Raw genomic sequence first — 22,557 nt, forward strand, 5'->3', positions numbered from 1 at the left:
AATTGCCACAATGACTGTCATGGGGGTTACGGGGGTGGCAAGGAGGCCCCCCCAAAAAAGATAAATAATTTTTTGAAAAAATAATTTTTTGAAAAAAGGAGCAAAAGAGAAGAAATATGTAAACAATAAAGGACAATAAGGTTAAAACCTTAAAATCAACCCCTTTCCACTGACAATGGTTCATCAATTCATCAGTAACGGGTGTACCCCCTCCCAGAACCACTCCATGGTATTGTGCTGATGTGTCTTCCAAACCAATGTACATATCTTAAAGGTAAAACCCATTAACTTTTAGCTCAATCCAAAGTATATCCTCATAAGTCTAATCATATTCGTTTCAGTTTACATAATTCCTTTTCTCTTGACAACTGGTTAAAGTTGTAGTTCATATCATCTGTAGCCTCAGGCCAATTGAACCAAATCCCTGATAACATGTCTTACAAGGAAATCATAACATATCTTTCTGACAAAGCGATGTTATTCATTTTTTGCATCTATGTCGCATTTATTTTAATCTCTTCATGTGTCATTCTATACAACATTTGTACCAAAATTAAGTAAATATAAAACTTTGCTTCAAAAGTAAAACGTACATGCGTCAGGGATCTGTACATTTATACATCAACTCTACCCTCATTAAATCAAACACTGATGTATAATCCTGGCAGCAGACCTGTCAAAATATCCGATCAGTCTTGCCCATACATGATCTTTAACGTTTCCAATTAGCCATTGCTGGAGATGTTACAGTTCAATATGGTATTCCAATCTAAAGGATGCTTTGGGCAGCCACATCTGTTTAACAAATTCAAAGCCTCTTGTTGCAGTCATCTTTTGATATACATGTATATGCTCCCTTGTGTTCATAATGATAGACATGGTAATATAAAACCAGCCAGTTCGATACTCCAACAACACATGCCAAACATGAAGTGTACCCAGGTGCATTCAAAACAGCAATACAGTTAAGCATAATGTCGTCTGCACTATCAGCCAGGCCATACACGCCAACTTACACAAGTGCATCATTTTAAAACAATTCTGCCCTTTTGAAATACCAAACTGGCTCACTGTAATAGGGATAGATATTCATGGTAGGATCAATAACATATGCAGGCCGAATCTGACATCCTCACAGCTCACAATTCTAGGCTCAATGTAAACACATACCATACACGTGCATGGTGCTGCTCTTAACCAATGAAGCAAGTTACCCAAGAAACTGTTGCTCTGAACAGACAACCAAACTGAACCACTGTGAACAAGAGGCTTAATGTGACTTTGTCAAACATTGAAACATGAAAATTCTCCAGGCTATGCCAAAGTGAGATTTGGATGTTAAAATAAAAGAGATGTAAATGTACATACATACGAACTGTATGTGCATGCAGTGCACACTGACAGTAATGGAGTTCCTGGTGTATGTAGTATGTTCAGGGCATCAATGACAGTGGTAGAGTTCACGGTGTTTGCAGGATGTTCAGGGCATCAATGACAGTGGTAGAGTTCACGGTGTTTGCAGGATGTTCAGGGTATCAATGACAGTGGTAGAGTTCACGGTGTTTGCAGGATGTTCAGGGTATCACTGACAGTGGTAGAGTTCACGGTGTTTGCAGGATGTTCAGGGTATCACTGACAGTGGTACAGTTCATGGTGTATGTAGTATGTTCAGGGCATCAATGACAGTGGTAGAGTTCACGGTGTTTGCAGGATGTTCAGGGTATCACTGACAGTGGTAGAGTTCATGGTGTATGTAGTATGTTCAGGGCATCAATGACAGTGGTAGAGTTCATGGTGTTTGCAGGATGTTCAGGGTATCACTGACAGTGGTAGAGTTCATGGTGTATGCAGGATGTTCAGGGTATCACTGACAGTGGTAGAGTTCATGGTGTTTGCAGGATGTTCAGGGTATCACTGACAGTGGTAGAGCTCATGGTGTATGTAGTATGTTCAGGGTATCACTGACAGTGGTAGAGTTCATGGTGTATGTAGTATGTTCAGGGCATCAATGACAGTGGTAGAGTTCATGGTGTATGTAGTATGTTCAGAGTATCACTGACAGTGGTAGAGTTCATGGTGTATGTAGTATGTTCAGGGTATCACTGACAGTGGTAGAGTTCATGGTGTATGTAGTATGTTCAGGGTATCACTGACAGTGGTAGAGTTCATGGTGTATGTAGTATGTTCAGGGCATCAATGACAGTGGTAGAGTTCATGGTGTATGTAGTATGTTCAGGGTATCACTGACAGTGGTAGAGTTCATGGTGTATGTAGTATGTTCAGGGTATCACTGACAGTGGTAGAGTTCATGGTGTATGTAGTATGTTCAGGGTATCACTGACAGTGGTAGAGTTCATGGTGTATGTAGTATGTTCAGGGCATCAATGACAGTGGTACAGTTCATGGTGTATGTAGTATGTTCAGGGCATCAATGACAGTGGTAGAGTTCACGGTGTTTGCAGGATGTTCAGGGTATCACTGACAGTGGTAGAGTTCACGGTGTTTGCAGGATGTTCAGGGTATCACTGACAGTGGTAGAGTTCATGGTGTGTGCAGGATGTTCAGGGTATCACTGACAGTGGTAGAGTTCATGGTGTTTACAGGATGTTCAGGGTATCAATGACAGTGGTAGAGTTCATGGTGTGTGCAGGATGTTCAGGGCATCAATGACAGTGGTAGAGTTCATGGTGTTTACAGGATGTTCAGGGTATCAATGACAGTGGTAGAGCTCATGGTGTATACAGTATGTTCAGGTTATCACTGACAGTGGTACAGTTCACGGTGTTTGCAGGATGTTCAGGGTATTAATGACAGTGGTAGAGTTCATGGTGTATGTAGGATGTTCAGGGTATCAATGACAGTGGTAGAGTTCACAGTGTTTGCAGGATGTTCAGGGTATCACTGACAGTGGTAGAGTTCATGGTGTGTGCAGGATGTTCACGGTATCACTGACAGTGGTAGAGTTCATGGTGTGTGCAGGATGTTCAGGGCATCACTGACAGTGGTAGAGTTCCTGGTGTATGCAGGATGTTGAGGGTATCAATGACAGTGGTAGAGTTCCTGGTGTATGCAGGATGTTCAGGGTATCACTGACAGTGGTAGAGTTCATGGTGTATGCAGGATGTTCAGGGTATCACTGACAGTGGTAGAGTTCATGGTGTGTGCAGGATATTCACGGTATCAATGACAGTGGTAGAGGTCATGGTGTATGCAGGATATTCAGGGTATCACCGACAGTGGTAGAGTTCATGGTGTTTGCAGGATGTTCAGGGTATCAATGACAGTGGTAGAGTTCATGGTGTATGTAGGATGTTCGGGTATCAATGACAGTGGTAGAGTTCATGGTGTATGCAGGATGTTGAGGGTATCACTGACAGTGATAGAGTTCATGGTGTTTGCAGGATGTTCAGGGTATCAATGACAGTGGTAGAGTTCATGGTGTATGCAGGATATTCAGGGTATCACCGACAGTGGTAGAGTTCATGGTGCATGCAGGATGTTCGGGTATCAATGACAGTGGTAGAGTTCATGGTGTATGCAGGATGTTGAGGGTATCACTGACAGTGATAGAGTTCATGGTGTTTGCAGGATGTTCAGGGTATCAATGACAGTGGTAGAGTTCATGGTGTATGCAGGATATTCAGGGTATCACCGACAGTGGTAGAGTTCATGGTGTATGCAGGATGTTCGGGTATCAATGACAGTGGTAGAGTTCATGGTGTATGCAGGATGTTCACGGTATCAATCTTGGCTCAAATTATCTTGCAGAGATCCATGATCTGAAATGACACAAACTGTCATCAGAACGTAGAAAACATGTACATCCATAAAATAACATACATCTAGTGTTGGACTTTGTAAAAGAGCATGCACTGTAGTTAATAAAATATGCTTTTTGTGAGTTAACTTTGAATAAAATCTAGTACACTGAGTTATCCAATTGCACATAAACATAATAATTTGAATATCCCAGACTGATGACACAGTTGCTATACCTCGTGATTTGGGGCAAGCTTTTGCATAGTGACCACCATCTCTGGAATGGACTGGTTCCTTTGTGCCCTTGTTATCCACTGAAAACAGAGTATTGATGCAAGGCATCTCTTGTATAACTAAGCAAAAGCTTGCCCAAAATCATGAAGTATAGTAACAGTATATGTAGTAACGTGAATTCATATTGTTATATTCTTGTGAAATCAAAGGACTCAGAGTGCTAGATTTTATTCAAATTTAACTTGCAAAAGGGTTATTCAAGCATGACTTTCAATAAAATAATTTCTCCTGTGTATGCCAGTCACATCTTGAGGCAAAAGTTTCATATTTACATAATTGTTTGCTTCAAATAATACACTTATATATCATTTTGTGCTGAAGAGCAACTCTAAGAAATGAGACACATTTACATGTCCACCACTTAATACATATGAGCAAAATATTTTCATTGAACTTGAATATATAGATAAATTGAACCAAAAACTGCCATTTCTTGAACACCAAAAGATTCATTATCCAATTTAATAATTTTGGCCATTTGGTTTTTGCTTCTTTGAAACCTGAATTCTGAAAGACAACAATAACATGAAAATCAAAGTCTTTTGCTTTTAGCAAAGACTACATTTAGCAATTTTCCTTCAGTAAAAACTTTAGTTATGTTGATTTATTCCTTATATATCTTTCCTAAGTTGACTAAAAATAACTGTTTTCCTTCTCTGGGGCTAGAGTACTGAACATATGATTAAACAAACATAAATTTCATATTTTACCTCTTCAGCTCAAAGCATTTGATTTTCTGTTAGGCATATGTAACTGTGTCCCTTCTGTAGTTTTGTCCCAAATATGTGGAGTTGAGTACATGTAGTGGTTAATTTTGCAAAGGAAAACAAGAGTAACTACAAGTACCTCCGTTGACAGGTGTCTTGTTTTCATACATCATTTTCATTTCTGGAATGTACAGTGGCTATACAAAGAAACTGTTCTATCTTTACACTTTCGGTGAATCATTTACAGATGATATAAATGCTTACATTAAAAGAAAATAGCTATTTGATTTAAATTTATGCTTGCTATAAAAATTAAATACACAACATTCACACATACTATAATATCACATTATTTGCCCCAAAAAACTTTCTGAAAAAAAAGAGAAATAAGTGGTTAACTGTTCTCAAACCCAGCAGAACATCAAGCAATTTTATACATTACTATACAAAACGTGTTAAAATTTCTAAATTGAGTGCAGGTAGATTTTGCAATTTACAGATATTTGCAAGCAGTGGTAAAATCACCATTGATTGGTGGATTGAGGCAGTCATTAACCAGCCCATTAAGTACTGATCAAAACAGGAAACAAGATACTACAGTAGCTGAATACAAAGACAGTTCCTTACTCATCTTACTGAGTAATCACACACTGTATATACGCAAGTGTGCACTTTAGAAAATACAGGTGACAAAAATGAATGTACAAAATTATTGGGATTGCAACCTATGTATTTTTTTAACCACTGCAGCAGGCTTAACAATGTTGGCTTGTGTGTGGTTTAACTGAGTATGTTGACTTTAATAACGGACTGTAAAAGGACAGCCTTTGAAGTACGATTCTCCATGATGAATGTTTAAATCAAAAAACTAATCATTTGCATAGCTTTTGAATATGTTAGGGTTTCAACAAAGGCACATCATCAGGTGTATTCTCAGAGCTACTGGACACTACAGACAGAATGGATGAGGAGTGGCTAAGTCTCTCTTCATCTAAATCTCTGTCTGCTGCTGCTTCTTCTTGAGTACTTCTTTCTCTTCCATCAGGGGCACATGTCTCACTAGGTGACTGAGGGTTGTCAGTTTCAAAAGTTGATCTGCCTTCCAATTCATCTTGTCCTTGTGATACATGTGAGTCCTGGAAATTCTCTTGGATCTCATCTGTGCCATCTTGTGTAACTCCTGAGCCCTTGGCTGCAGGGTCAGTCTCATCACTAGTACTTTCACAGGTTGATCCTACTGCTGCCACCATTTTAGGATTCCCATCAGTTGTTGGTATGGTTGAGTCTTCATCTGGTGCTGAATTTGCCGGTACTTGGTCAACCAGACTTCCAGTCCTGCTGCGATTCCTTGCTGCTCTGTGATCTTGTGCTTGCATTACATTCTGCAGACCACCAGCAAGACGCATTCGGCGGATGTTGGCAGCAGCCCTAAGGATCTGCTGATCCCTTGCAGCTAAGTGCAGGGCATCTTGATTTGTCTCAGAGTCTGTGTCTGAAACACAGCTTGAAGCCGAATCATGCTCTTGATCTCTGTCAGAGTGTGAGACACCTTCAGCTGGACTAGGACTCACGATAGGAGCACTCTGTTCTGCAGAGATTCGACGCAGAGGTGGTGGGTCATTTTCACAATGATTGGTCTCTCCTGGAGGAGTTGTAGACTCAACATCCGGACTAGGTGGTAGTGTTTCAGTCTGACTTGGAGTGGTACTGTCATCCTGATCAATATGGGTCTGATCAGTATTTCTCATGCGTTCTCTTGACAGCATGCGTACAAACGTACTCCTCTGTCTCCTGCTACCACTGCTGCTCCTACCAGAGCCTCTGGAATCATTCCGAGCAAGCACAGCAGCCTGAATGCCCTCAATGAAGGCCCTTTGAGCTTCGTCAAAATGGGGAGAAGCCATGGTTGCTGTATAAGATGGTGGGGCCTCACGACGAAGCAGCTCCTCTTCAATTTCCCGTAGAGGTGACATGTGAGAGGGAGGAAGACGCTCACGGACATGAAGTTGATACAGCTTACAGGTGCAGCTTAATGCAGCAACCAATAAAAGGCCACAGACAATGGATCCTACAGCTGCAGCAGTGACAACATTAGTAGAGGCATCTGCAAAATCATAAAATTGACACAAACGGGGTCAACTGTTATCTCATGAAGGAATTCAAAACTTTGAAAAAACATGAAAACTCTTGTCTTACTGACAACTAAGCCATTCCAAACAAACTTGCAAATACAAGTGTTGTTCCATCCAGTTTTCCTAAATAATCCAAAATGATTAAAATTTCTAACAATGTCTAAGTGCTGCTGTATAATAAATAAACTAATACAAAGCCAACTCTTTCTGGGGGGGGGTGAGGCGAGATTACTTGAAAGCATTTCCACTTCAGATCTTTATTATGAGAGCATCTTGAAGATAATTAGTGCCAATTCTTGTCTTTGCCTTTGAGGAAATTAAACTAGGAGGGAAACAATTTAATTAAATATTGCAGCATTCAGATTAAAATCCCCATCAAAGAAACTCCAAAGATTCAGAATTGGGCACTGAGCTACAAAAAAAGTTCTCAGAAAGTCTTGAGCTTATGAGGCAATAACTAACACTGGTGAAAGGCAAGAGAAGTATTCCAACTTACAACAGATGGCTTCATCCTCTCCATGTAGGCAATCTACAGCAGAGTTACAGGTGTACTTTTCTTGTATGCATGTTCCATCATTACAGCGGAACAACCCTTTATCAGCCATACACAAGCTGGGATCACAGAGCTTCTCATCTACATTATTTGTACAATCTCGTTTGCCATCACAGCGCTCCTCCATGGTGAAGCAGTCTCTAGCACTAGGTGATTTCAAGCTGCAGGAGATTTGGTCTTTGCAGGTATCTGAGAATGAGGAAACAATGGGTGGAAAAGAGATTGCTGAATTTGAGAAAGTTTAAGCTCATGTATTTCCCCTCTCCCGGGATGTTTACTTCTTGTTCTACGTTGTTACTGTTTACTAATATGAAGAGAATAGTCATCTAATTCCATAATAAATTATGATCAAGCACTTTTCCTGAGCCATTCTAAAATTATCCTGCATGGGAATAAAATGCGGTTGTATACAAAATTACATTTACCATCTTTTGCATCCTACTAAAGGAAAAAAAAATTACTCCAATGACACTGGGGTGTCATTAGGGTAACTTAAAGACCAAATTCAAGGTCTTTATTAAGCAATTTGCACATAATCTGTAAATATTTTGAAAGTATAATTCATTAGCTTAGAAAGCTTAGCATAGAAAGTATAATTCAACAGCAACTATTTGGCAGTTCTATTGGAGGTCTTTGATTTTATTGGTTGTGTTACACTGTCCTGAACGTTGTTGTCATAACATTAAATAGGTTTTTCAAGTCTTGCGAGATTCAAAATGACTTTAATCACAATGACAGCATACTGTTATTTCTGCTGATCAAAAGTCATATTGACTGTTTGAAATGTGTGTGCATAAGATAACCCGAAATCACATTTTTCAAATACATGCAAATCATTCACACAAATTTTTTTATTAAGACCTCAAATTAGGGGCACCATTTGGGTAAATTTTTTCTGGGACAATCTGTACATGTGCCCGCTACAGTGCCAATGGCAATGTAGTCACAGACTGCTATATTTGGACATTTTGTCTAAATTTTATGTCATACATAGAGACTACTCAAAGTCTTGGTACTCTCAGTAATGTACTGAGAGCAAAAATCAAATCCATGGTCACACAAACCTTCTCTACTCACAATAACCCTTCTTTCTTATGATGTACTAGCAAATTAATTCAATTATGACTTTCACTTTCTTGATCCACTCTCCAGCAACCTCAAAAGGCAAGGTATTCCTTCATTACTTCGACTTACCTGAGCAACCCAACTCGTCCTGTCCTCTGATGCATGCCATTATGCCATCACATCGCTGCCTTGCATCATAGCAATTCTTGTCCTCGTTGCTGCAGAGAAACTGGTCCCTGAGGCAAACACCTGTGGAACAAGTGAACAAATTCAACTTAAAAAGTTCCAAAGTTTTGAAACCAAGATGAGACGTCGCACCATGAGAGAGTCTGTCACTCACTACCAGTGGGTATTAACCCTCACACCTGGAGGCGACATCTCATCAGTGTCATTTAAATTCAGTGAAACCTTTTAGAAACAATGGAAGTGTTTGAAGATGCAAAACTTGGATTCCCTTGTAGGGTTTTGAAGGGCCAAACAGAGTTCCTACATGTGGTGTACAGTGTGAGAAATGCCACATATTTTGAGTTTTACACGTTGCAAGCATTTTGTTGGATTAAAATGTGTCTCTTGCAAAAAACCTTGGAATTTCTGAAGCTACCAATTACCACATCCATGATGTGTAACTTGATTTGTCTATATACCTTTTGTCTGGAAGGTAGCATTGAAGCCCTTGTTGGAAGAGATGGCATCTGTTATAAACCTTACTCTCAGTTGATTGCTTGAACCATCTATGACAGCAGGTGGCACATAGATGCTTTTTGTGCCCTCTGATGTGGTGAAGCCATAGTAGGTACCCAACAATTTATCCTATTGCCAAAGACATCAAATGAAAACAATCTACATATCAATAAGAGGAGGTACCTGCCTCAACATTTCTGGCTATACACCACATTGGTTGACAAGGACCTTGGAAACTTTGCAAATGAAAGGAAAAAATGGTCAAAACAATGGCACTCATACTCAAGCTGTACCTACGAAGAACCTTGTCTACGGTGACGACATCTGCATGAAATGAATGTACTACAGTACGTGCATAAGGCACAAGCATTTTGATTAGAAAGGCATTTATTGAAAATGATCCAAATCCTTCATCAGTAAGCAAATTTATTATGCATCCTAACCGTGACTTCTGGGCCATCATACACCTTGACGTAATCTGTGTCATATTTTCCTTCCAGATCAAAGACATCAAATCGAAGCTGGATGTTCTTTCCTTCTTCAACGGTAAGAACCCAAAAACAGTCAAGATTGGGATCATAAGCTGCGGGGAAGTTGGGCGATTCAAAAGACCCATGAGTTCCTGCGTACCAAAGAAACAGAATGAAAAAATCAAGTGGTAAGGGAGAAAAATTAGCACAGAAAACATAAAACTTTACTGAAGGAAGCTCCTTAAGTACAATATGAAACATACAAATGCCGAAAATGAAAGAAATTCCAAATCCTTAACTTCTGGACATAAATACCCAGAATTATATACCATAAGAAAGTCAACACAGTTCTAATTAATACTTAAAAAAAAATCAACAGTAATGAAAAATGACAGCTGAGGAACCAAAACAGACTTGCCTAAGAAACACTGGGGTTGAAAATCAAGGAAGGTTGAGCAAAAAACGCTAATACTAGAAATACTGACAGTTAGATGCTCTTAACATTTGGCTAAACCCCCCTCCAATTTGATTGCATGTATGATTATGACATTAGTTTTAATGATAGACCCTTCTGGGGTAGTGGCATTTCACAGACCATGAAATCACAGTTGCACATCAGCCATATTTTATGACTTTGGGCATTTATTGAACAAACTCAGATTTGGGAATACAAACATCTCATCGAAGATGAAGTTTACAAAGCCAAAATTCTGTTCGCATTTTTCCTGTGTTTTTGACTTTTGACATTCCAGCTGTGAAAGCATTTTCCCCTGTGTTTTGGACTTATGACATTCAAACTGCGAAAGTGTGTTCTCAGTCATTTATAGTGATGTGATCACAGATTAAAGTTGATTTGTTATAGGGCACTTTGGCCACTTTCATGGCTAATATTCCAGACAATTCTAATAAGAATCAGCATTCAGTATCTCAGTTCCCCTTTCCTCCATTCTCTCACTGCCTTCTTACCTTTCAGGAAATTTTTACAGACTGAGGAACAAGGAGCCTCATCTCGGTTATCTTCGCAGTCTTTGTGGCCATCGCATTTCGAGGATTCTTCCAAACAAATTGGCAAGTGATGATTTACACTATAGCAGAAGAACTGATGGTTAGGACACTCGATTGGTGGAGTGGTATATGCTGAAGTAGTCACTGCAAAGGAAGGCATCATTTTGAAGTTATATCCTCATTTAATGAAAAAGTTTATTTATTCCTAAAATGTATTCCAACTGAAGGCAGCATCGTACGACAAAGGGGAGTGTACATGTTTGTAAAACTTTGATGCTCGGGATAGTCAACAACAGCAGACTAGTACACGCGAATCTAACAATACCTTTGAGACTACAGGATCAATAATGTACCAGGTACATCATAAACCGGAACTTCAAAAGTTAACGGACAAAATCTATGAGGCAGAAAAAGTACAAATCTTCTTGTGAGAACAGAAGAGTGAAATTACTTTCTTGGGATCTTATCAGTAGGAGGAATAGAAATATTTAGAATCCCAATTGACAGCGTGCATTTGATTTAACTTAAGCAAATAAAGAAAGTGAACTGGAGACTTAACTCACTGTGGCTAAGAACAGATGTTCCTCAAATAAATCCTGCTATGTGAGTGCTACAGCTACCGTGTATGTGAAATTCCTGTAACTATCTTATATTAGCAAGTTTTCTTCCTTTACCTTGATGGCAGTAACTATTGCTCTCATCTGAACCATCAATGCATTCCCTTACATCGTTACACATCCAACTCCTTGGTATGCAATTACCAATACTGCAGTGAAATTCTGTGTTTTGGTCACACCTGGTAGCATGTCTATCACCTGCAGATGGGGAATTCAACCGATCCTTAGATATTTCTGGGTGATCCTTTAGGCAAATTGTCTGAAGAAATATCCTTTAGGCAAATTGTCTGAAGAAATTACTCAGGTTAGGGACTTGTTTTCATGCCTCTGACAAGAAATATGTTTCTGCTTTGTTCATTGGTTGTGCATTTTCATGACTTTAGTTATGCCTGTGTAACGTTATTGTCCTGACTAAATGAAAACTGAAACTTGGATGTGGTTAAGCACTGGTTCAAATTGGTGAATAACGAGCAAACAATTTTGTTGTCTCTCATAAAAGTGATTTATACATTCCAGAATTTGCTGTTGTATGTAGCAATGCAAATGGGGTACTTTCTTCAAGACAGTAAAAAGAATGCCTCATTGATAAGATTCATGCCGATTACTGAGTGAAAATAATGTTAACGAACAAGGTTGTCTGCTCCTTGTCCTCTGTCTGTCAGAGGAAGGTGGACAAATATTAATGGATAAACAGGTTTTCTTTGTCCCTCAAGTCAAATAAGGTTGAGGAGTTGTACTATCGAGGCCCAAACATCAATGTATTTTGGTAAGAAAATTGTGATGCATTTAGTGAGTTAGCTAAAAAGAGAGATTTTGTTTTAGTACACACCTCTGAAATATTCTATCTTGAAGCCCTTGGCACTGTCTCGTCCGTTACTCAAGAAGGATATGATTATTTTTGTAGATGCCTCCTCTGAGAAAAATGGTTGGGGTAATGAAGAACCACAGTATACATTTACATTCCCTTCGGAACCTATTGATAAGTTATCTTCTTCACAGTTCTTGCTGTGAACGATGTTGAAATAGATGAATCTGTTGACAAATAAACACATGAAGTTGCCCAGTTAAATTACATGTATGTATGTACATGGGGACTCAAGTAGGAAGTATTTAAGTAAACTACCTTCCATGCATTTCTTGTAGCTGTTCTAAACATGCATGTTAACAAGGAGCCAGTTCAGTACATTCCAACAGTGCATGCCCATGATAAGGCTATTCAGGAGCAGTTACACACATGCATGATAGTCTGTCCCATCAATGCAGCCATACGCTGATTCACACCAGTGTTTTGTTCCTGAAAAATCTTGGCGTTTTGAAATATCGGTACTAAACTGGCTCATTACGGTAAGTGTTCTCAGTGACTGGATCAAAGTTGCATCTTATAACATTTCATAAGATTAGGGAACCTGTCCTCCAGCAAAGTACCAAGACAAAATCTCTTCCTGGTGACCCTCTTTGGGTAAAATCAAATGAAAGTGCAATCTTTAACCCCAAAAGTCTTAGATAATACCATCTCCCTTCCAGTGGCCATTTTCTTACCTGATAGTGACGATCTCTGTGATAGCAGAAGGAATGTGCCATTTGCAAGCTTCACCGTTGGGATAGTTACCAGGGTAATTAGGGCTTGTGACATTTCCTCTGAACTCTTGCAAGGTTTGGCCACAGTCTTAACACAGTCACAAAAGGAGAAACCACACATGAAGGCATTTATCTGTACACGCACATATAGTTCTACTGCAACAAAAATTTTGCACTAAAGTGTGTATGTTTAAAATCAGCCTCAAGGAAACCGGCTGGGTAAGTGCATAATTTCAAATTAAAAACCAAAACAGATGCTCCATGTGGAATTTTATTAATGTATTCGTGCAATTTAAGCAGAAAGTACTACAGGTGAACCGGTCTTCCCTTCACAGCACAAAGGATCCAACTTACATGTACTTCAAGTCACTAAATTTATCTCATCTAATTTTAGGGTCAATTATGTTGGTTAGTGCACTTGCTTTTCTATGTTTTCTGACAAGGCCAAGTGTGACGTATCTTGCTACACACTATTTCATCTGCAACCTGATCTGTAATGTGTACCAGTAAGTTTGTGGACACTTTGTGCACGACTTGGTACACCTGTTCATATCAGTTCAAACCAAAACGTCCCAACCTTCGAGGCAATCATATGTTATCCAACTGTTGTCTTTTTTTTTTCTTTCTAACTCAAGAATCTTGATTTCCGGATCAAGAACTTTGAGTGACAGGACATCATATGACAAAATACCTGCGTTTACGCATTCAGCTGCCTTGTACAAGAATATCAGCAAAACTGCAAGAAAACATAAAAAAAACAAACATAAAAATTGTGTTAACATTTGACATGTCAGAATAGAAAATTTCAGGCACATCAAGGGGCAACAGGTCGGGGGGGTCTCAGCCATGACTACCTGTATCTGGTGGTTTGCAGTAAGTAAAACTCAACTTCCTGAATCTGCGCAAATGCAATATTTTAATGGTAACTCAAAGCTGCACATCCATACATGTATGCTTTTACACAGTACAGGCACATGTACTGTCAAAACGTGTTCAGTAACAAGACATTTGTCAGTAGTTCTAAATACACATAATGTACGCTATAAATGATGTTGGATTTTGGACATTTTCTGCTGTAAGAAAGTTACATGTGTAAATACGTAGATGAACACATCCCCAATTAACATATACACAATGAGAACACTGAGCAGGAAAATCCCCCAACACACGCACACAACTGAATCTTGCTTTACAATCCAGACTGGCTTCTTTCAACACTAGAATCAATTCAAGCAAGAAGGGTCATCCACAAACAGAATAGCAATGACCTTGCAAATTTTTTGCATTGTATCGTACATGTATGCATCATGCACAATGTACATGTACACACAAACGTGAATATTAGAGAAGGAAATAGCAACCCAAAATATGAAATATCTAGTTATATTTTGCTGTACATGTACACATAGGCCTTGATTCCATATCATTCATGTCATTACTGCGCTGCAATAGGCCTGCATACATACATTTATACTTCAACAGATTATATCCAAGTAAATTTGAGTAAAAAGGTTTTCGATTCATCCAAGCTGACAAATACTGAAACTTGTGATGTCATCCATCTTCATCTTATTGTATCAAATACAGTACTGTACTTGCTAGAGCAAGATATTCAGAGGTAGAACAGTGCATACAATGCTTGAAATTGAAAACACAACAGGCCTTACATCGAAACATTTCTATAAGTACCGGTAGTCCAAGACCATACAGGGACAAAAACCTCAGAATGAACTCCCCTTTGCATAAAGAACTTTTTTCTTTTAATCAAAATTCTAATCTTCCTCGTTCCTTCCACACATGCATCAATTAGGAGGTCCTAAGATCAGTCTGAAGGTTACCATGGAGATACACATATGCATTACCATTTCATGTAAGTGCCCTTTGCAATTGAAAAAGAGCAAACGATGTGCCTATGGATTCCTGTGCAGTTATTTTGGAGAATTCAGGAAGGTCCCAAGCAAAAATGCACTGGCATTCAAGGATACTAAGTTTAATGCAACTGTCTACTGAGTTTTGAGTAAAAAGATTTGGTACTATAAAGTGTATCACTTAACAACATGTTTCTTTTAATTTGTGTGCCTTTTTATTGAATAGAATAAACTTGTACATGTAGTCTCAGTATTTTATTGAAGTCTGTCCCTTCAAACCGTTTTCAATCCATTTGATGTTAGTCTACAGAAGTTGAGTCACTTACACTGAGTCATCCAATTACTAGATTTTACACCAACACTGAACAGGTGCCAACAATAATTGTACATGTATGCATGCATGCTTCAAATCAATCCACATAGAAGGATTTACTACGCCATGCAGTTTGTGTAACCCACACCGCAAGTCTATTTTTATCTGGAAACCACATCAAATTGAAATGTATCGATAAGTAAGATTTTTCCATTTGATTGCATAAGTTTCACTTTATCAACTGTAAACTTTATCAGTCATAATCCTCTACTACAAATGTAGTCTACAATACATCTACATGTTTATGTACCCGTGTATGTGAATATGTATACAGTCCACACATACATGTACATCTTCCTACAAGTACAAACACACCTACTGATGATAGAACCACCCCTGTTACTTTGTGTTATGCACAGGAAGGCACCGTTTTAATTTGCCTGGATGTTTTATCAACTTGGCTAAAGTTCAAGTTGGGGCAACTGACGTTCTCAGTACATGTAGTAAGCAAACAAGCTTAGGTGCAGCGGTAAAGGTATATAATGAAAGAGCCTTTGGGAAACCTGTAGGATCCTTGATTTTGAAGCATGTGTTACCACAAAGTTAAGTGTACCGTACATGTAATTTTATACCAGTGCAAGCACTGGGGTAATAGACAGCAGCAGAAAATCAAGTGTACGGATAATTTGCCTACTTATTTCAGCACATACATGTACCCTGCTGATAACTTCAGTACTGAATATATTTGACAGAAAGCTGAAAAACTAATGCACAAGCATCCACTAACCCTAACCCCCTAGGTCCGTTTTGCTACGGACCCTCCTCAATCCTCCAATTTGAGGGATGAAAAAATTGGATTCTCCCTCGATCTTCCAAAATACTCCAAAATTTCTTGAAAATGTTACTTACAGGTACGCCTACTGCCTCAATCCTACAAAATCCTCCAGCAATTCCTGCCATTATGTTGAGGCAGTGCAACTGGCATTCTTGAGCAGTGCGGTTGATTCAAAAGAAATATCAGGCTGAATTTATGCATGACTGAACAAGAACAACTCAAGGTCTAACCCACGACTGTCACTCATGGCATCCTTTACAATCAGCCATGCACTTTTGCCATTCACCATCATTCCTCCAGAATCCTCCAAAACCACCAGAAGGATTTTGGAGGATTGAGGAGGGTTTGGGTTCTAATGCCCACGATATATCAGCAGACCCCTTGTGTATGATGTCAAGTTAGAGGCAAGCCTCGAAATGAATGCTTACCCATTTACCGGCGGTAAGTGGATTTTCCCAAGTGGTAAGGAACTTCAAAAAATGGGTAAGTTGCTGGGCAAGAGTGAATTAAAGCCACGGTGGAGATTGAGTGAGAATAATGATGAATAAACATATGAATAATTCATTTATAAACAAAGAAAAACTTGTGTGAATGTTTCTATTTTCACTTAGCTCATTTAACTTATTTACTCCAGGTTTCCCACGGCCGGACATCCGGCCTGGAACCAAGCTAAACTGTATACACTGCAATCTGCGATCCCATGTATCCTCGTTCAGCCATCAAACAGTTCTGGAGCTCCATGTAATGCATGCGACTGAATCTATTACTGCAAACGGACATGTACAGTATGCGCATACAGTGATACGTATCTGTGTGGCCCGAAGCATAAGCCTTGTGTATAAACAGCATCCTGGGACCTCCCAGTCATCGTGTTGTGATTGGCTACCAATGAAACATCAATATTCATAACTGTGTCATTGGGACTCATTATAGCCATTCCTGCGTAAGCGAAAGTACCGTAGTGACTAACAATCTCCACTGTAACTCGCAGGAAGTGCACATTTCACTATTAATTCGTCTTGATATAAAGTTAGTAACTTTTGCTTTGCTGATAGAGGATTTCGTGACAAATGGTGCAAGGCGTGCAAAGTTATTGCGTCATTTATCATCACACGGGGTCGTGTGATTGATTGTACGAGCTTTCAAACAATTTATGGACATTAATTCATCGAAGAGTCAGTGCAACAAAAAGGTGTAATTGTCCGAAGAGGTTTCTGACTTGGATACATTCTTTGACAAGACTGATCCTCAAGTTATAAATCCTCGGAAAAACCAGTTGATGGCATACACCGTAGACCATCCAAAACACTTAATTTAAGAAAAATTTCCCCACCATAACATTTTTGACCCAAAAACTTTAGAAGAAATCAAAAACATACTACCCACCTACCCAACTTATTTTGTTTTCAATGTACATGTAACAGGACAACTATTATTTCGTTTGGCCTAATCTGACAATGAACCGATTGGAAAGTCATTCTTAGGAATGGGTATGTGGAAAGTCAGAGGTGGGCATAGTAAGTGAAAAAAAAGAGTTAAATTTGAGGCTTGGTTAAAGGGCATTACTTTCTTCCTCTAGGACAGGCTCGAGTAAACCTTTTGTGCATTCACTGTCATTAAATCTAAATAAAATACAGGTCCTCTGTGAGGGCACTCCATGTAGGCCCTCTATACAAAACATGCCATTTTACCTGAAAATATTTTCAAACATGTTGAATTTGGGCCAGGTCCACTTGTAAGGTCACCTTGCATTTTTTCTGTTCTCATCTGCGAGGAAGAAACAAAATTCATTAGTTATGATAAGCACAAAATTTGCAGTTTCTCAAAGTACCACAAAACAACATTATCAAAAGTGATTCACTTACATGTATCATCAATTTAAATAATAATAATAATAACACAGTTTTTATGTGCCACATCAAACCAAAGTCTTGATGCACTTCACCAGAAACAATACATCCATATTTTCATGTTTGTTTGAAAGGATTTTACTGCGTCTGCCTGCTTCCCATGCTTATGTAACCTAAATCACTGGGCCATAAAGAACACATAAGAGATAAAGAGAGACATGCATTAACAAACCAGGGGCCACACTGCAGCAATGACGCACTTGATCTTACGAAGTACATGTATTATGTACTGTTTTAGTGTTTACACGTTCAAGTGCATCCTCTAGTGTGTCAAGAGTTTAATTAAAGCTTTGCCGACACCATAAATTCCAAATCTGCTTCTGTTGTGGTTTACTGGGTTACCACACAAGAGCAAAGAATTCCGTATCAAGCCACCATGTTTCTTGAGTAGAAAAAATTAGTTAACAAATATCATGAAGAACCCCAATTTCGCACATTACATGTATATTCAAATATTCACACATTCAACTTTCTTGGTGCTCTTTGTCCCAAATATGTAATGACCTTAATTTCCCTCTGACGATCATCCATAACATCAGCCTTTTTTCTCTTTGCAGTCACATGGAAATTGAAAACTTTTCAAGTGAGTATTTGGGAGAAAATGTACAACAGCAGAGGCATGGTACAAATATACATGTACATCACAACTCAGCGACTATCCCTAAACTCAGACAAGTCTTTTTATTCAGAGACAAAATCAGTCCCCCAAGAGAGAATGTCCCCCCGAATGGGGCAATTTTTTTTTTTAAGTGGGCTTGGTGACAATCTTACCATTGCCCTGAAGATCCTTTAAATGTCATAATTGGATTCAGCAGAAGAGAACACCCAAGGCTACCTTTATAAAAATACTACTGTTTACTTCTAGGATTACAAGCAGGAGTCTGGCATGAGACAGAAATGGTAGAAAAGGACTGCTTTAAATAAACTTTTCTGAACATCAATCCTTTACATTGTTAATAAAGTGACATGGCAGAGAGCTCATAAAAAAACAACTGAAATGACTTATATGAATGGAAAATATGGGAGAGAAAATTGACCCAAGCCTAATGCACGTGTGTTGCATGGGCACAGTTAAGTTGCGAAGAGTGGACAGTTCACCATACATCCTGAGTTCAATGTATAGATAAGCAATTTCTTGGAAATGTCTGCAACCCTCTGATCACTTTGCAAGGCCCCATTCCCCTACACCAGGGTTACTGATAAAAGGCGGGCTAGTTTGTATACACTTTTGCATGACAAATCTTCAACGAGGGCGGTATTAGGTTAAATGTGCCCGTGCAACGCACGTGCAGCGAGCACAGGCCTGCATTTGGCATCATGAAATAGTTGTTGGTAGGGACCACGTGACATAGGTAACAATCAACAAGTCTTGTGTCCAGACCATGTAAAGCACGCTCATGCATACGTCTTTGGGGGACCATGTTCGCTTGTTACAGGCCTATTTTTAATGCGAGTAGGCAACGAAAAGTTGAAGTGCTGTGCGTGTGTCAAGCAAAATGGTCGGATTTTGACAGATTTTGAAGTCAAAAATATTATTGAAGCCCCAACTGTTTGATGTTAGCATTTACAGAAGCCAGGAGGTGGCGAGAGAGTGTGTGATAGAGGTATTTTTGGTGAGTTTTTGGAATTTTTGATTACCGTTTTCACCTCACTGTATGTAATGTCGTGGAGCGTTATGACAATCTCGTCCAAAATCGTAAAAGAGGAATAGGCCTACTAACACTCCACTTAGTAGAGCTAGGGCAGCTTAGTGTCAATTCATTTGTTGGGCCTACCTGTACTGCACTTCCTGGTTCTCAATCAAATCACATCAAACTTCAGTACTCTATAGCATGTATAGGGACGATGTAGGACTTTACACGAGAGACATGACACTTGACTAACCACAACTTGCACTCACTTACTCATTGCGCAGTGCTATACACATGCCATGCATAGGAACTGCGTACAATTTACTACAATTAACAAATCATGTTAATTTTAGTGCCAGGCATAGCCCCACAAGTGGGGCACAGACTCATTCCTGCTCCATCCTTAGCCACACATCCACATACACAATTTCATGTCGGCATACTGAAAATTTTCGGCAAAAAGACTGGACAATACCAGAACAACGTGAGTGAAATCGTTCAATAAATGGCGCTAAGAAATTGGAGAGGCTTAGGATCATCTCAGTGTGCAAAAGAAATGCCGAAACATTTTCAGTACGCCGACACGAAATTGCGTATACGGAGGGACGTACTGATCAGCATCAACACACCGTCAACAAGCGTCAACACATTGATAGTAACGTCAACACACCGCCAACACTTACAAAAAGCATTGAAAACAGAAAACAGACGTATTGAACTGCAATGTATATGCTTAGGAATAATTTCTATTTAATCAAGTTCACATTTACTACATTTCAAGGGAGTTTTTTCCACGCAAAAAAATCGTCTCTGAGCAGCGTCGCTGTTCGCCGCCATCTTGCCTTCTCACGGCGTTTGGACTGTACCATGGTATACTGTATAAAGGTGACCCCCTGTAGCGTAATGGTATGGTCTGTCTGATCGAGGCTACATGGCTACAGTCTTTCGTGGTTGTGCGGAGGGTGTTATTTTCATGAAATAAAATGGCTTTTCCCCCCAAATGTTGCCTACTGTTGTTAGCCAAATTGTATATTGCTATCGAATTGCGTTTCTGTTACTTAGAATGTGATTTGGGAGTGTTGACGGTGTGTTGACGTTACTATCGTGTGTTGAAGTTGTGTTGACGTTAATTAATTAGGACGACTGTATACGGAGCGGGAGTGAGAGTCCGTGGTCCGTGCCACAATAGTGGGGCTACATGTATGCCGGGCACTGCCTGACAGCCAATGACTGTCTAACTATGACTGTGACCGCGTACCGAAAAGCACTGCCCCGTTCAGAAATACATCATTTTCATTAACATCCATAAGCAATTACCTTTGTCTTCGTCGCTGATTCTTCTCTGATCGCTGACTGGTTAGTTTTTTCCTGCAAAAGAAACCTATTTTTCGTCCCCTTTTCCACCACTTTTCCTCCTGTATGTTCTCACACATCGGTCATCCGTGGCGTCAACATATACATGCAAGTACATGTATTTTCGATACTTTGCTTCGAACAAACTTTTTACCGTTACTTTAGAATCGAGTAATCTACAGTGTAAATACAAACCTACAAAATAAAAACTATCGGGCTAGAAAAGAGTCGATACTGAATAAATCATACCCGTCTGGATTCTGCCTCGCCTTCGTAGGTAAACTGTGTACTGATTAGTGGTACCGTCCATCATAGAAAAGTACCTCATTACGTAGCTGGGCCAGTGTGACGTATATGAAGACCTTTTCTGTTTTAGGGGTGCAGACCACTAATTCAAGTGAGAATTTCTGACCAGCTCATTAGCATTAAAAGTGCCCCCTTCCACAGTATCTTTTGAAAAAAGAGATTGTTTGGCCCCCAAAATGGTGAGATTGTGTAAATCGTCGCCAGGATCAACTCCCTGGGTCTTTGAGCTTTCATATGAGGGCAGAAGGGCTGAAAACTACGGTTGAAAAATGGTCCTAAGTGCCCCAGAAAGTTGAGGGTTGCCACTTGAAAAATGGCTGCAATCAGACTTCGGAAAAATCACTTTTTGGGGGGTGATTTTGTTTTGTGGGAATAATTAAAAATGTAATTGGTTAACCCACAAAAAATTGAAAAGAAATTGAAAGATAAGTGACCAGACAAGAATTTCATTTGTGTTTCAGAAATCTCAGGGATGTTGGCGTGCATGCTATTGGGCCCTGAACGGTGCTGATTTTACACTGTTTTCAATGGGGCTTGAATTAGTGGACTGGACCCTTAGCGCTACAAATGAGGCGCCCCCGGCGGTGGAATTTTACAAATTAAACGTGGGCCTGGCACTGTTTGCTCTCCCCCCATTTTCATTTTCCTTTGAAGAAAAATACCCTGCATTTTCCCCATGACTGAGTAATCAGTAATTGCGACCAGATACATAAAAACCATACCATGCTGTTGAAGTAAAAAAATAATCAATCAATGATTCCGACATGTAATTCGACTTAGGGCGGATCTAGGACCAAATTTTCGGAGGGGGGGGAACGAAACTAAACATTGTATGGGCGATGTGGTAGAAATTCTTTTAATGATTCTTCTGAGGTACAGGTGAACCTAAATTTGGGGGCTTTTTCTATACTTCAGGAGAAAAAGGAATAAAATAGATACTACTTAAAATAGGGGGTGGGTCCTCTCCCCAGAAATTCCTAACAAACAAAAACTTGGAAAATTTCCGATGTGACACATAATGGAGGACCTTTAGAGCAGTTTGATCCTTGTGGCAAGTATCGCCCTACTATATAGAATTGTAAACAAAGGGGGGGGGGATATTGTCGCCGGACCTGTGATATCATCCTGAATTTGGGACTGGGAATTTCCAGTTCGAGGTAGACCTTTCCGAGTCACAAAAAGCCCCAAATTGCAGGCCTATTTGGGGATAGAGGCGGGCGGCTACATTCAGAACTGAGGGCATATTTTGGGGGTATCGCCGGGGAAACTTGAAGAAACAAAATCATCTGGTTAACCCCCATAAAATTGAAACGAAAAGTGATCTTCTGGCTATAATCTTGAATTTCCAGTGAAAAAAAACAGAACGGCCAACCTCTTCCCGGAAATCTACAGGCGGCGCTATTTCGGTCTGATTTTGCACTGTATTATGTACATAAAATATGTACATGTACGTACAAGTGCATGTACATGTACATGTATT

At 39.5% G+C, this 22,557-nt stretch overlaps 1 protein-coding gene across 1 annotated transcript; it reads right to left on the bottom strand.

Moving 5' to 3' along the window:
* Window positions 1-477: 477 nt before the first annotated feature.
* Window positions 478-20,891, bottom strand: LOC110974845 (low-density lipoprotein receptor-related protein 12-like). The gene is made up of 12 exons (XM_022226752.2): window positions 20,736-20,891; window positions 17,569-17,644; window positions 13,553-13,597; window positions 12,823-12,949; window positions 12,113-12,315; window positions 11,341-11,481; window positions 10,628-10,810; window positions 9,635-9,813; window positions 9,155-9,320; window positions 8,640-8,759; window positions 7,389-7,634; window positions 478-6,864 (listed from the first exon to the last, which is right to left on the bottom strand). Exons 2-12 carry the CDS (start codon window positions 17,642-17,644, stop codon window positions 5,657-5,659), a joined length of 2,694 nt encoding a protein of 897 aa, XP_022082444.2. The 5' UTR covers window positions 20,736-20,891; the 3' UTR covers window positions 478-5,656.
* Window positions 20,892-22,557: the final 1,666 nt, after the last annotated feature.

This window comes from Acanthaster planci, unplaced genomic scaffold (assembly GCF_054643075.1).
Source record: "Acanthaster planci isolate LZ-2023a unplaced genomic scaffold, COTS_SCS Contig5, whole genome shotgun sequence".
NCBI classification, from domain to species: domain Eukaryota; kingdom Metazoa; phylum Echinodermata; class Asteroidea; order Valvatida; family Acanthasteridae; genus Acanthaster; species Acanthaster planci.